The 11505-nt window shown below is 45.4% G+C and overlaps 2 protein-coding genes across 8 annotated transcripts; one reads left to right on the top strand and one right to left on the bottom strand.

Moving 5' to 3' along the window:
• Positions 1-2367: 2367 nt before the first annotated feature.
• On the top strand, positions 2368-7949 carry pltp (phospholipid transfer protein). Of its 4 annotated transcripts, none has more exons than XM_058055069.1 (15): positions 2368-2533; positions 4015-4150; positions 4974-5073; positions 5143-5271; positions 5363-5518; positions 5586-5649; positions 5721-5876; positions 5939-6115; positions 6183-6242; positions 6312-6476; positions 6536-6603; positions 6696-6712; positions 7514-7577; positions 7647-7723; positions 7787-7949. In XM_058055069.1, the coding sequence occupies exons 2-15, from the start codon at positions 4036-4038 to the stop codon at positions 7807-7809; spliced, it is 1371 nt and encodes a 456-aa protein (XP_057911052.1). In that variant the 5' UTR covers positions 2368-2533; positions 4015-4035; the 3' UTR covers positions 7810-7949. The 4 variants fall into 4 exon arrangements, with proteins under 4 accessions (XP_057911052.1, XP_057911050.1, XP_057911053.1 ...); XM_058055067.1 differs by having other exon boundaries at positions 6670-6712; XM_058055068.1 differs by lacking the exon at positions 2368-2533 and adding an exon at positions 2539-2681 and having other exon boundaries at positions 6670-6712.
• A 124-nt stretch (positions 7950-8073) lies between these two features.
• On the bottom strand, positions 8074-11473 carry khk (ketohexokinase). 4 transcript variants are annotated; one of them, XM_058055074.1, is made up of 9 exons: positions 11225-11473; positions 10869-10985; positions 10593-10727; positions 10315-10449; positions 9714-9786; positions 8734-8880; positions 8573-8661; positions 8347-8504; positions 8074-8262 (listed from the first exon to the last, which is right to left on the bottom strand). In XM_058055074.1, the coding sequence occupies exons 1-9, from the start codon at positions 11320-11322 to the stop codon at positions 8126-8128; spliced, it is 1089 nt and encodes a 362-aa protein (XP_057911057.1). In that variant the 5' UTR covers positions 11323-11473; the 3' UTR covers positions 8074-8125. The 4 variants fall into 4 exon arrangements, with proteins under 4 accessions (XP_057911057.1, XP_057911061.1, XP_057911060.1 ...); XM_058055078.1 differs by having other exon boundaries at positions 10593-10705; positions 11225-11386; XM_058055077.1 differs by lacking the exon at positions 10315-10449.
• Between the last annotated feature and the right edge of the window lie 32 nt (positions 11474-11505).

The following is an 11505-nucleotide window of genomic DNA, read 5'->3' as shown; positions in this document are numbered from 1 at the left end:
TCTGGCAGTTTGAGACGCTTGTAAAATAAATAAAATGAAATTTTAAGTCCAATTCATCACGCCATTCAGGCCACATACATTCCTGAAGGTACAGTGACATTTTTGAATTGAAGTATGAAGCATCGTAAGTAATTGGAGGCGATACGCCAAATGTTTGCATAACTTCGATATCAACTACTTGGTCAGTATTGCCAGTACCAAAACTACCGTAATACCGATACGTTTTACTTGATTTTATCAAGATAATTGAATGTTTTTGTGTTTAATTTGTTGTGTTTAACACAACACATATATTTTTGCCAACCAAATAAATATATTTTAAACACACTTTTATTTTATTTTTTATTTTATTTTTATTTCTATATCACTTTCATTTCTGAACACAATAGATACAACAATATAAGACAACAATACCAACACTAAATCAGGGAGCTAATTATGGGACATCCGTAATTGTAATATAAAAAGACGAACAGGCTGAGTACTCATGCAAGGACTGCTGTGTCATATACATCTAATATTGGCTTTATTATTAATAGTTCATTCAGCTGAAAATGTCCAAATGTCCTCAAACACTAGTGTCCTGGCCCGCAGGACACTAGTTTGAGGGCCCCGCCTTGACATGAAAGTTTAATGTTAGTGCGGCCCGCGCAAGTTTGATATGGATGCTGTATGGCATCATGTACCCAGAAAAAATTATTACGTTTGATTAATGTTCGCGGCACGGCGGTCTAGTGGTTAGCGCGCAGACCTCACAGCTCACAGACCAGGGTTCAATTCCACCCTCGGGCATCTCTGTGTGGAGTTTGCATGTTCTCCCCGTGCATGCGTGGATTTTCTCCGGGTACTCCGATTTCCTCCCACATTCCAAAAACATGCTAGGTTAATTAGCGACTCCAAATTGTCCATAGGTATGAATGTGAGTGTGAATGGTTGTTTGTCTATATGTGCCCTGTGATTGGCTGGCGACCAGTCCAGGGTGTACCCTGCCTCTCGCCCGAAGACAGCTGGGATAGGCTCCAGCACCCCCGCGACCCTTGTGAGGAAAAAGCGGTAGAAAATGAATGAATGAATGAATGATTAATGTTCATGTTAAAGGTTAAATAACTGTGAATAGTTATCCTGCCTATCCGTGTGGAAGTGGTACGTTTTTGGCTATTTAAGTTTAAAGGAAATAACTTGAAGGCTACCGTTTAGGTCGCTAGCTCTCTAGTTTGCGAGTTAGCATGGGTCTCAAGACCCTGCAGTTGCGCAATATGTTGTAAATAAAAAGAGTATAAATGTGACTATAGTCGTGTTTTGTCATGTCTACAGGGCTCTAATAATGCTTTGTTCATTTTAATCTGAAAAAAATCATTTGTCTACCCACCAACTATATGTGGTTTCTTAACTTTTTATTATTTGCCGTTTTATTATTATTATTATTATATGTATTTATTACTGATTGATTGATTTTCTTTATTCTTGATTTGTTTATTTATTTTTCATCTTATTTTGTGCAGAAAAAAAATAAGATATTTGAGAACAGTGGAATGTTTTATCAGAGCTTTTATTGTAGAAAATCGGAACCAAAGCACTGAAAAAGTTTGTATATTTTTCTGTTTTTAATAAATGCGTTTGGTTTTTTTGGGGAAAACCTGATGCGGCCCAGCCTTGCCCAGACCCTAGCTCCAGTGGCCCCCAGGTAAATTGAGTTTGAGACCCCTACTTTAAAATAAACACACAACTGTGCTGCACGGCGGTCTAGTGCTTAGCGCGCAGACCTCACAGCTAGGAGACTGGGGTTCAATTCCACCCTCGGCCATCTCTGTGTGGAGTTTGCATGTTCTCCCCGTGCATGCGTGGGTTTTCTCCGGTACTCCGGTTTCCTCCCACATTCCAAAAACATGCTAGGTTAATTGGCGACTCCAAATTGTCCATAGGTATGAATGTGAGTGTGAATTGTTGTTTGTCTATATGTGCCCTGTGATTGGCTGGCGACCAGTCCAGGGTGTACCCCGCCTCTCGCCCGAAGACAGCTGCGACCCTCGTGAGGAAAAGCGGTACAAAATGAATGAATGAATGAATGAATGAACACACAACTGAAATTCCAGCATAGATCCAAAGTGGACGCCCTTGGTATCAATACTATGAATATCAGGTCCAATCCACCCACCCCCAAATAATAAGTATTATGTTGTGATTCAGTGTGATGGCAAACAGCTGCAACACACAGACATACACATGTACACTTGGACAGCAGCAATTCTTGGAAAGCTTTGGTCGTTTCGGAGACGACCCCAAGATGACCTTGCACCAGGAAATGAAAAAGAGGCCTCAGAGAGACGCTGACAAACATCTAAAGTGTTCTTCAAAACAACAAAAAAAAAGGTCCTCCCAAAGACATACACACTTTGTCCCACAGTGCCCCCCACAGCGGGGGAAGGGAGGGAGGAGTCAGTCCCTGGGGATAAAAAGTCTGCTCAGAGGAAGAGAAGAACACATCAACAACAAAACCAGCAGAACTTTAAACGTCCTTCCAGGCTGCTGATCAGTGAGTTTCTTCATTTTCACTTTGGCACATTTCTTTCCACTCGACCTCTCTCTCTCTCTCGCTCACACACACACACAAACACACACACAAACACAAAAACACAGGCGGGTCCAGACGCGACATATACACACACAGACATGATGGACAGGTGAGTTTGTCTCCATTTTATGTTGTTTTTCGCGTTGGCTGCTGTCTCTAACACACACATACACACAGTGACTGAGTGGTGTGTGTTTTTTGTGTTTTTTTGCTTTAACTGAGACAGTGGAAAGTGTAATGCTAATATCTGTTAATATGCTAATATCAAAAAACATGCTGGTCGTCTTCCATTCAGTGTTAAAGCAGCACTCAGGAAGAATTGTCTTAGTGTCTCTCAGGTATAAAGAGTCATTTATAGTAGTTGGTGATGTGAGTGACATTTTGTACAACAAGTTGAGAGCGGTGTGGTTGCCGTGACGACAACACTTGCCATTTAATTTTCCCCAGCCAGTGAAATGACGCTACACTTTTTAGGATAAAGTACATGGAGCGTACAGTATAATCCTAATCACGTGAGTTCCAATTGGAAGTCTAAACCGGTCCTCTCAAATGAGAGACTTGTGGAGGTTTCAGAGGTCAAAGGTCAGTGGGCGGGAGCCTAAAAATGCTCTCTTTGAAGCAAAGCCTGCAAATCAGGTTAGCACTTAGCGGCTAGCCACATGTGTGTGCCACTGAGCTGTCATTAAAAAGGATTACAGGATGATTTTGTGTGTTTGTGTGTGTGTGTGTGTGTGTATTAAGACTTTTGAACCACTTATTTTACATATTTATTTTTACTTATTTGTGAATGTTGCTATACGTATAAAAAATGGACTCACTGAGGAAAATGTGAACAAAGACAGTTTAATGAGCCATGAAAAGCTAAAAGGGGAGTTGAATCAGGAAAGAGGAGGAGCATGGAGATGGCAGGCTGAGTGAGAGGGCGTGGCTTTACGAGGGGAGGCGGGGCAGTAAAGGGAAGGATGCCGGGGCTGTCGAGTAAGGGAGGAGGCGGGACTGTAAAGTGAGTAGGCGGGGCAATAACGGGACGAGGCGGGGCTGTCGAGTGAGGGAAGAGGCGGGACTGTAAAGCGAGTAGGCGCGGCAGTAACGGGAGGAGGCGGGGCTGTCGAGTGAGCGAAGAGGCGGGACTGTAAATCGAGTAGTGGCGTGGTGAAAGCAGGGTTACTGGAGTTCAAACCGAAGCCACCGTGAGGACGTCCAAACAAGAAACATTTGGATACAAGTTCGCCGTTCCCAACAGCTGACACCTCACAGAACATTCCGTCTTTCAAAAAGAAACAAGCAACAGAAGATTGCACACAAAAAAGACCCACAAAAAGTGTCAGGGGTTATTAACATATTAAAATATGTGCTTTATGTGACTGGAGCAAATGAGGTGACCTGCTGCCTTTGGGCGCCATGATGTGTTGTTACTGAGGTCTTCTCCTTGTGCCTCTCAGGCGTGGGCTTTTTGGATCAGAATGACTTCCCGTCTTTCGCTCCTTCTCTTCCTGTTGGCATTGGCGCCATCCATCATGGCGGCCACAGAACCAGCTGGCTGCAAGATCCGCATCACAGACAAAGGACTAAACAAGCGTAAGATCAGCCTGGACGTCCTGTCACATGGACTCATGTGTGATGACTGCTGTGCCCACCAGGGGGCGCAGGGTGTGGCAAATGAAAAACAGGAGCTGTCCATGGTTCTGACGTCACACTATCTACACCAGGGGTCTCAAACTCAATTTACCCGGGGGCCACTGGAGCTAGGGTCTGGGCAAGGCTGGGCCACATCAGATTTTCAAAAAAAAACGCATTTATTAAAAACAGAAAAATATACAAACTTTTTCAGTGCTTTGGTTCCGATTTTCTGAAAAATAAACAAATCAAGAATAAAGAAAATCAATCAATCAGTAATAAATAAATATAATAATAATAAAATGGCAAATAATAAAAACTTAAGAAACCACATATAGTTGGTGGGTAGACAAATTATTTTTTTCAGATTAAAATGAACAAAGCATTATTAGAGCCCTGTAGACATGACAAAACACGACTATAGTCACATTTATACTCTTATTTACAACATATTGCGCAACGGCAGGGTCTTGAGACACATGCTAACTCGCAAACTAGAGAGCTAGCGAACTTAACGGTAGCCTTCAAGTTATTTCCTTTAATCTTAAATAGCCAAAAACTTACCACTTCCACACGGATAGGGAGGATAACTATTAACAGTTATTTAACCTTTAACATGAACATTAATCAAACGTAATAATTTTTTCTGGGTACATGATACCATACAGCATCCATATCAAACTTGCGCGGGCCGCACTAACATTAAACTTTCATATCAAGGCGGGGGCCTCAAACTAGTGTCCTGATCTACACTATCCTAATGAAAGTCATGTTTGTTTTCTAGTCAAGTTTGAGACGGAGAGGTTTGTGGAGGAGGAGCTGAGCAACATCAGCATTCCGGAGATGAAGGGCGCTGAAGGACGCTTCCAGTACACCATCACCGAGTATGAACCATGATTCTAGACCCAGAACCCGGTGTGGGTAGCAACTTGAACGTGTCGTGTCTCCTCCAGCGTGAAGATAACGGAGCTGAACCTGAATCACGCTGACCTCAGCTTCCTGCCCGACGTAGGCCTGCTCTTTGATGTCCAGAACTCGTCCATCACGCTGAGCTTCCACAGAGAGATGCTCTACTGGTTCTTGTGAGTTCCTCGCAGAACTCACTCAGAACCTCAGAAGTCTGAGGTTGGCCGAGGGCGGAGACAGTGACGGCTTTTTGTTGCTGTCTTATAGTTACGACACAGGAAACATCAACGCTTCAGCCGACGGCGTCAACATCAACACGGCACTCAAGCTGGTACGAGATCAAGATGGCCGACTGAAGATCAGCAACATTACCTGTGGTGCCAAAATCCGCAGGATGAGGGCAAAGTTCAGCGGAACGCTCGGGTAACATCATCATGGATGACATCATCTTTCATCAACGCGTGTCAACTTCTTTTTTTCTTGTCTGCAGGAAAGTTTACGACTTCCTGGCTAAGTTCCTCACCACCGGAATGCGCTTTCTCCTCAACCAGAAGGTCCGTCCCTCCATGAGATGTCTGTCTGTCCCACAAATGTCCACCCGGTCTGCATGTCTGTGTCCTGTTAGATCTGTCCAGCTTTGGACCACGCGGCTCTGGTCCATGTCAACTCCATGTTAGAGACGATCCCGGTGAGAACGGAGGTGGACAGCTACATTGGGATCGATTATTCCTTGATGGAGGATCCCGTGGTGACATCTCGTAGCCTGGACATGAACTTCCGAGTGAGACAGACTCGCACGTTTGGGGTGTGATCGGGTTTGGGTTTTATGGTGTGTGCTTGTAGGGGATGTTTTACAACCTGGCGGAGGAGAACGACACCTTGGTGAACTACGCAGCAGAACCTCTGATTAGAGAATACGACAGGATGGTCTACTTGGCTCTTTCTGATTTCTTCTTTGACAGCGGGTTGTTCTCTTACTACAAAGCCGGAATCTTCCAGATGGACATCGTGAATGAGAACGTGAGCACTTGCGTGTGGTGGACTCACAAAGCAGCAGGAGATGCTGAAGGATATTTTGTTTTATCAGATGCCCAAAGATCTGGAGGTGCTGCTGAGGACCACGTACTTTGGAAGCGTCATGATGCTGGCGAGTGACACCACAACGCAGTAAGCATACAAAAACGCAACATACTGATGATGTTCTTGCTTCTGTCAGAACCCGTCGATGATGGACTCTCCCATCTCTCTGCACCTGGCCGTCAATTCACCTCCTAAAACCACCATCAAGACATCTGGGGCAACGGTTGCTATGACAGCCATCGTCAAGGTCATGCTAAGGCCTGCAGGTCAAGCTCCTGTTCAGCTTAGCAGCATGACCATGGTAAACACACACACACACAAATACACTTGATGGAAGATTCAAACTGAGATGTTCTCCAGGAAACAAAGTTTAACGCCAAAGTTTCGATGAGGGGAAAACGTCTCGCTGTACATGCTGATCTACGCAGGTTCTCGCTCTCTCTCTCTCTCACACACACACACACACAGTCTTTTACTCATCTTTGACTTTTCAGGTTCAAAATCTTCTCCAACCAATCAGCGCTGGAATCTCTGGCGGTAAGCCCAACCAATGTTGCAACACATGATGAGTTTGAATACTTCAGTTATTCATTTTCTACCACTTATCCTCACAAGGGGTGCTGGAGCCTATCCCAGCTGTCTTCGGGCGAGACAGCTCTTAGTCTTTAGCTTTTAACTCCAGTGTTTCCTCAGGGGAAGTCCTTCACACTGGGGGCTGTGTCGGGTCTGCTGAGGGGGTGCCATATACTTGAGTCCCTTCGACTCGCCTGGCTGGGAGTTCCTCCCTTTGATGTGGGGGTCCGCCTGTCTGTCGGGTGCTGGTCCCCCGATGGCACGGCCTGTGGCTCCTCCCAGTGTGGACGGCCCCATAGGTGGCGTTTCCTTGATCCTTAGTGCCATGCCATGTCTCCCTACTGTGTGTGTGTGTGTGTGTGTGTCTAGTATGGTGGGTGGGACGGAGGGGCTTTCTTTGTAATTGTTTTTAATTCTGTAAATATTCGTAATTATTCACATGGGGCGGCACGGTGTTCGAGTGGTTAGCAGATCTCACAGCTAGGAGACCGGGGTTCAATTCCACCCTCGGCCATCTCTGTGTGGAGTTTGCATGTTCTCCCCATGCATGCGTGGGTTTTCTCCGGGTACTCCGGTTTCCTCCCACATTCCAAAAACATGCTAGGTTAATTAGCGACTCCAAAATTGTCCATAGGTATGAATGTGAGTGTGAATGGTTGTTTGTTTATATGTGCCCTGTGATTGGCCAGCACCTCCCGCGACCCTCGTGAGGAAAAGCAGTAGAAAATGAATGAATGATTATTCACCTGATGCTTGTCCTCTCAGCTGATTCCTCTGCAGGCTCCTCTGAAGACCATGTTGCAGATGTCTGTGGTTCCTCTGATCAACAGTAAGAGAACGTCATCACACACTCTGTAATACACACTAACCTCACTGCTGTGTGTGTGTGTGTTTTCAGATTGGACCAAGCGAGGCGTTCGGATTCCTCTAGCGGATGGGTTGGACTTCATCGAGGAAGTGGTGGAATATCACAATGTACGTTTGAGGACGTATAGGTGAAAGCGAAGCGGTCTCACAGCAACAGTTTCCTCCCTGCAGGGTTTCATCGTCATCGGAGCTAATCTTCACTTCAGCAAAGGCCTGAGAGAAATGGTGGGCGGGGCCACGACCAATACCGACGAGGCACACTAAAGACAATCACATGTCAATCACATATGTAAATATTTGTCTTGTGTACACTTAATACACACTCTTTGTGGTGTTTGTGTTCATGGTGCATGACTCACCTCTTAAATGTGCAGATGCCAGTCGTCATGGCGACAATATAGCAACTTTTAGCATCAATACGCAGAGCTAATAATCACACACTGTGACTTTAAAAAAAATACATTTTGACAGCGCACTTTATTGATCAGAACGTCCCCGTCAATCAGTCCATCAAATATCTCCAGCGGATCCATCGTGCTTCCAGTGTTTGCTCGCCGCCATGTCTGCAATGGCGTCGTAACCATGGAAACCACACTTGGAGCCTGCCACGACGCAACCAAAGGTCAGCGCGTCCTGTAAACGTGCACCTACCGACAGGAACCATGACATCAGTATGCAAGAAGACATGTTGGGGGCGCGGTGGGGGAGGTGGGCGGGGGCAAAAAACTCACCGTTGGAAAGTTTGTGGATGACGGCAGCGTTGAAGGTGTCCCCTGCTCCAAGCGTGTCCACAAGCTGCTCCGGAGGAAACGCATCCGAATGGACCAACGAGCCATCAGGAGCCAGTGCATCCGCCCCTTTTTCGGCCCACGCACAGATGACAACCGCACTGCGGATATCGAGACAAAACGGCTAAAAGACCATCCGCTCGGGGGAGCGGACCTTTGCGCCACTCACCTTGCTTTGACCCGGCAGCGAAGTCCTTCTAAAGCACTCGAAGGCGTCTGGAAGCCAAAATGGCGAGCCACGTCTTTGCTGACAAACACCTGAATACAACACATGAAGAAGTCAAGCTGCGTGTCGCGCACACACACACGGGGCGGGGGCGCGTCACTCACCACGTCCCCGTAAGCAAACAGTTGATACAGCGGCTCTCTGGGCTTCTCGATCTCCACGGAGACGGTGATTCGCTGCTGCGGCGGCAATGTAGCGTTGTAGCGTGCCACCCGTTCGATCATCTTTACCTGCTCGTCAGCGTTGCGCCCCTACAGGACACATAAGGGAAGTACGGCTCGGGCCCAGGCGGTCGCTTTATACCAGGGGTCTCAAACACGCAGCCCGCAGGCCGCTAGTTTGAGGCCCCCGCCTTGATATGAAAGTTTAATGTTAGTGCGGCCCGCGCAAGTTTGATATGGTATCATGTACCCAGAAAAAATTATTACGTTTGATTAATGTTCATGTTAAAGGTTAAATAACTGTTAATAGTTATCCTCCCTATCCATGTGGACAAGGTAAGTTTTTGGCTATTTAAGTTTAAAGGAAATAACTTGAAGGCTACCGTTTAGGTCGCTAGCTCTCTAGTTTGCGAGTTAGCATGTGTCTCAAGACCCTGCAGTTGCGCAATATGTTGTAAATAAAAAGAGTATAAATGTGACTATAGTCGTGTTTTGTCATGTCTACAGGGCTCTAATAATGCTTTGTTCATTTTAATCTGAAAAAAATAATTTGTCTACCCACCAACTATATGTGGTTTCTTAAGTTTTTATTATTTGCCGTTTTATTATTATATTTATTTATTACTGATTGATTGATTTTCTTTATTCTTGATTTGTTTATTTATTTTTCATCTTATTTTGTGCAGAAAAAAAAATTAAGATATTTGAGAACAGTGGAATGTTTTATCAGAGCTTATATTGTAGAAAATCGGAACCAAAGCACTGAAAAAGTTTGTATATTTTTCTGTTTTTAATAAATGCGTTTTTTTTTTTTTGGGGGGGGAAAAACTGATGCGGCCCAGCCTTGCACAGACCCTAGCTCCAGTGGCCCCCAGGTAAACTGAGTTTGAGACCCCTGCTTTATACGCTTGGGCATCCCTCACCTCCCAGTGGATCCACTTGAAATGACGCAGGTCCACTTTGGAAAAGTCTTCTGCCGTCACATCGGGGACATTCCTAACAAAGGGAATGTTATTACCACAAGGACACATCTCCAATAGTTATAGCTTGTTGATTGATCATTATTATCATCATTAGAATTATTGATTGATAATGACGACAATCGATGTGAAGCACCAAATTAGACCCAAACCACTGCAGACGATAGTCGCTCAAAAAAACGTTTCATTCTTCTCTTGTACTTGATTTTATTTATTATATTGTGTTTTTTACTCGATAAAAAACACAATATAAACTAGCTTAGTAACTTCCTGTATGCAATCAGTGGGAGGGGTTTGAGGCTGTGATGTCACTTCCTGACACAAACAAAACACCTCGCTCTGCAGTGGTCACGTGACCTGCCATTAGACCAAGATCAGGATCAGATGTACAGGTCCAGTAGCGTTCACAAGGCGCCCTGGAGCGTTTGTTTTAAGTTCCTTCAACGACAAAGAGGCGGCGCTTAAGGAGACTTTCAATGTCAAACGACAGAACAAAACACTCCGGCGTGTAGTGAACGCCACACGGGTCGCCAAGCGATCTTACGTGTCGAACAGAACGACGGTGCGTGAGCCGCTGGACGGACACACTACACAACACGCACTGGGCGTTTGACCCTTGACCTGCCAGGTAACTGCTGAAATATCAATGCCGTGCTGCGAGAAGTCACCCACGATGAAACTGATGGACACACACAGGAAAACGGTTTAGTCGGGCCCTCAAAATAAATGCGGAGGAAACCTGACACAGTGGCGATCTCCACGACGACAGCGATGGCGACCTGAAGCAGAAAGCGTTATACACACACACAAACACACACAAACCTGTTGAGGTGCAAGATGGTTCGACTTCCTGTGCTCCTGCTGCTGATGACCAAAGACGTTGGTGTGATGCACTGAGCATGCTCAGACACCAGAGACATGTCGACGTTCAACTTCTGAAAGTCCTCCACAATAAAACTATAAACAGAAAACTGTTTCACACTTCCTCTGCCCACCAAAGTAAAGGTAGTGCAGGTGGGGTTATGATAGGGGAATAGGACTTGGTCGAGTGGAAGGTGACACACGTGGGAGGACAGCTTCAATGTTGGAGGACCTCACCTGGCCACAGGTCCAGCACACAGAGAGCCCATGAAGGCGCAGGGGGAGCCCAGCAGAGAAAGAACCGTGCAGGAGTTGGAAGCGTTTCCACCTCGCTGCCATCGCTGTGACACACACCTGAACACAACAAACACAGGACTCCATCTTGAGGCCATATGCAGTATTGACACTCGATAGATAGCACTTATTAAAAGTACTACTGCAGTTGTTTATATTAAAATAAGTAAATATTATCCATTAGCTTCATAACCATCGATTATTTTCGCCTATATGCCTAATCAGTGCACTTCTGCTGGTTAGTTGATTCCCCCCATTAGTAGTAATTGCTAGCGGTTAGCATTAGCTTGCTAGCTAACCTGCTGTCCGTGTCTTCTTCTGGATATTTGTGAACCACGCTGATGATGTCGAGACACACAAGACCCACGCACAGTATCTTCTTGTCCTTCTGCTCCATGCTGCTCAACGTTTAGACGCGTCGTTAAAACTTGTGTGGACTTTGCTTCAGTAAATAAGTCATCCTCTTCGATCTGTTGTTTAATGGCGTCCTACCAATTGTCTTTCTATCGCCACCTAGTGCTCGGGATGACAACTTACACAGCACAGCAGATTAGTCATTCACATCACTTATTAATAATAA

Source organism: Doryrhamphus excisus, chromosome 18, assembly GCF_030265055.1.
Source record: "Doryrhamphus excisus isolate RoL2022-K1 chromosome 18, RoL_Dexc_1.0, whole genome shotgun sequence".
Taxonomy (NCBI): Eukaryota; Metazoa; Chordata; class Actinopteri; order Syngnathiformes; family Syngnathidae; genus Doryrhamphus; species Doryrhamphus excisus.
The sequence above is the reverse complement of the archived record's forward strand: the minus strand, read 5'-3'. Positions and strand labels throughout refer to the sequence as shown.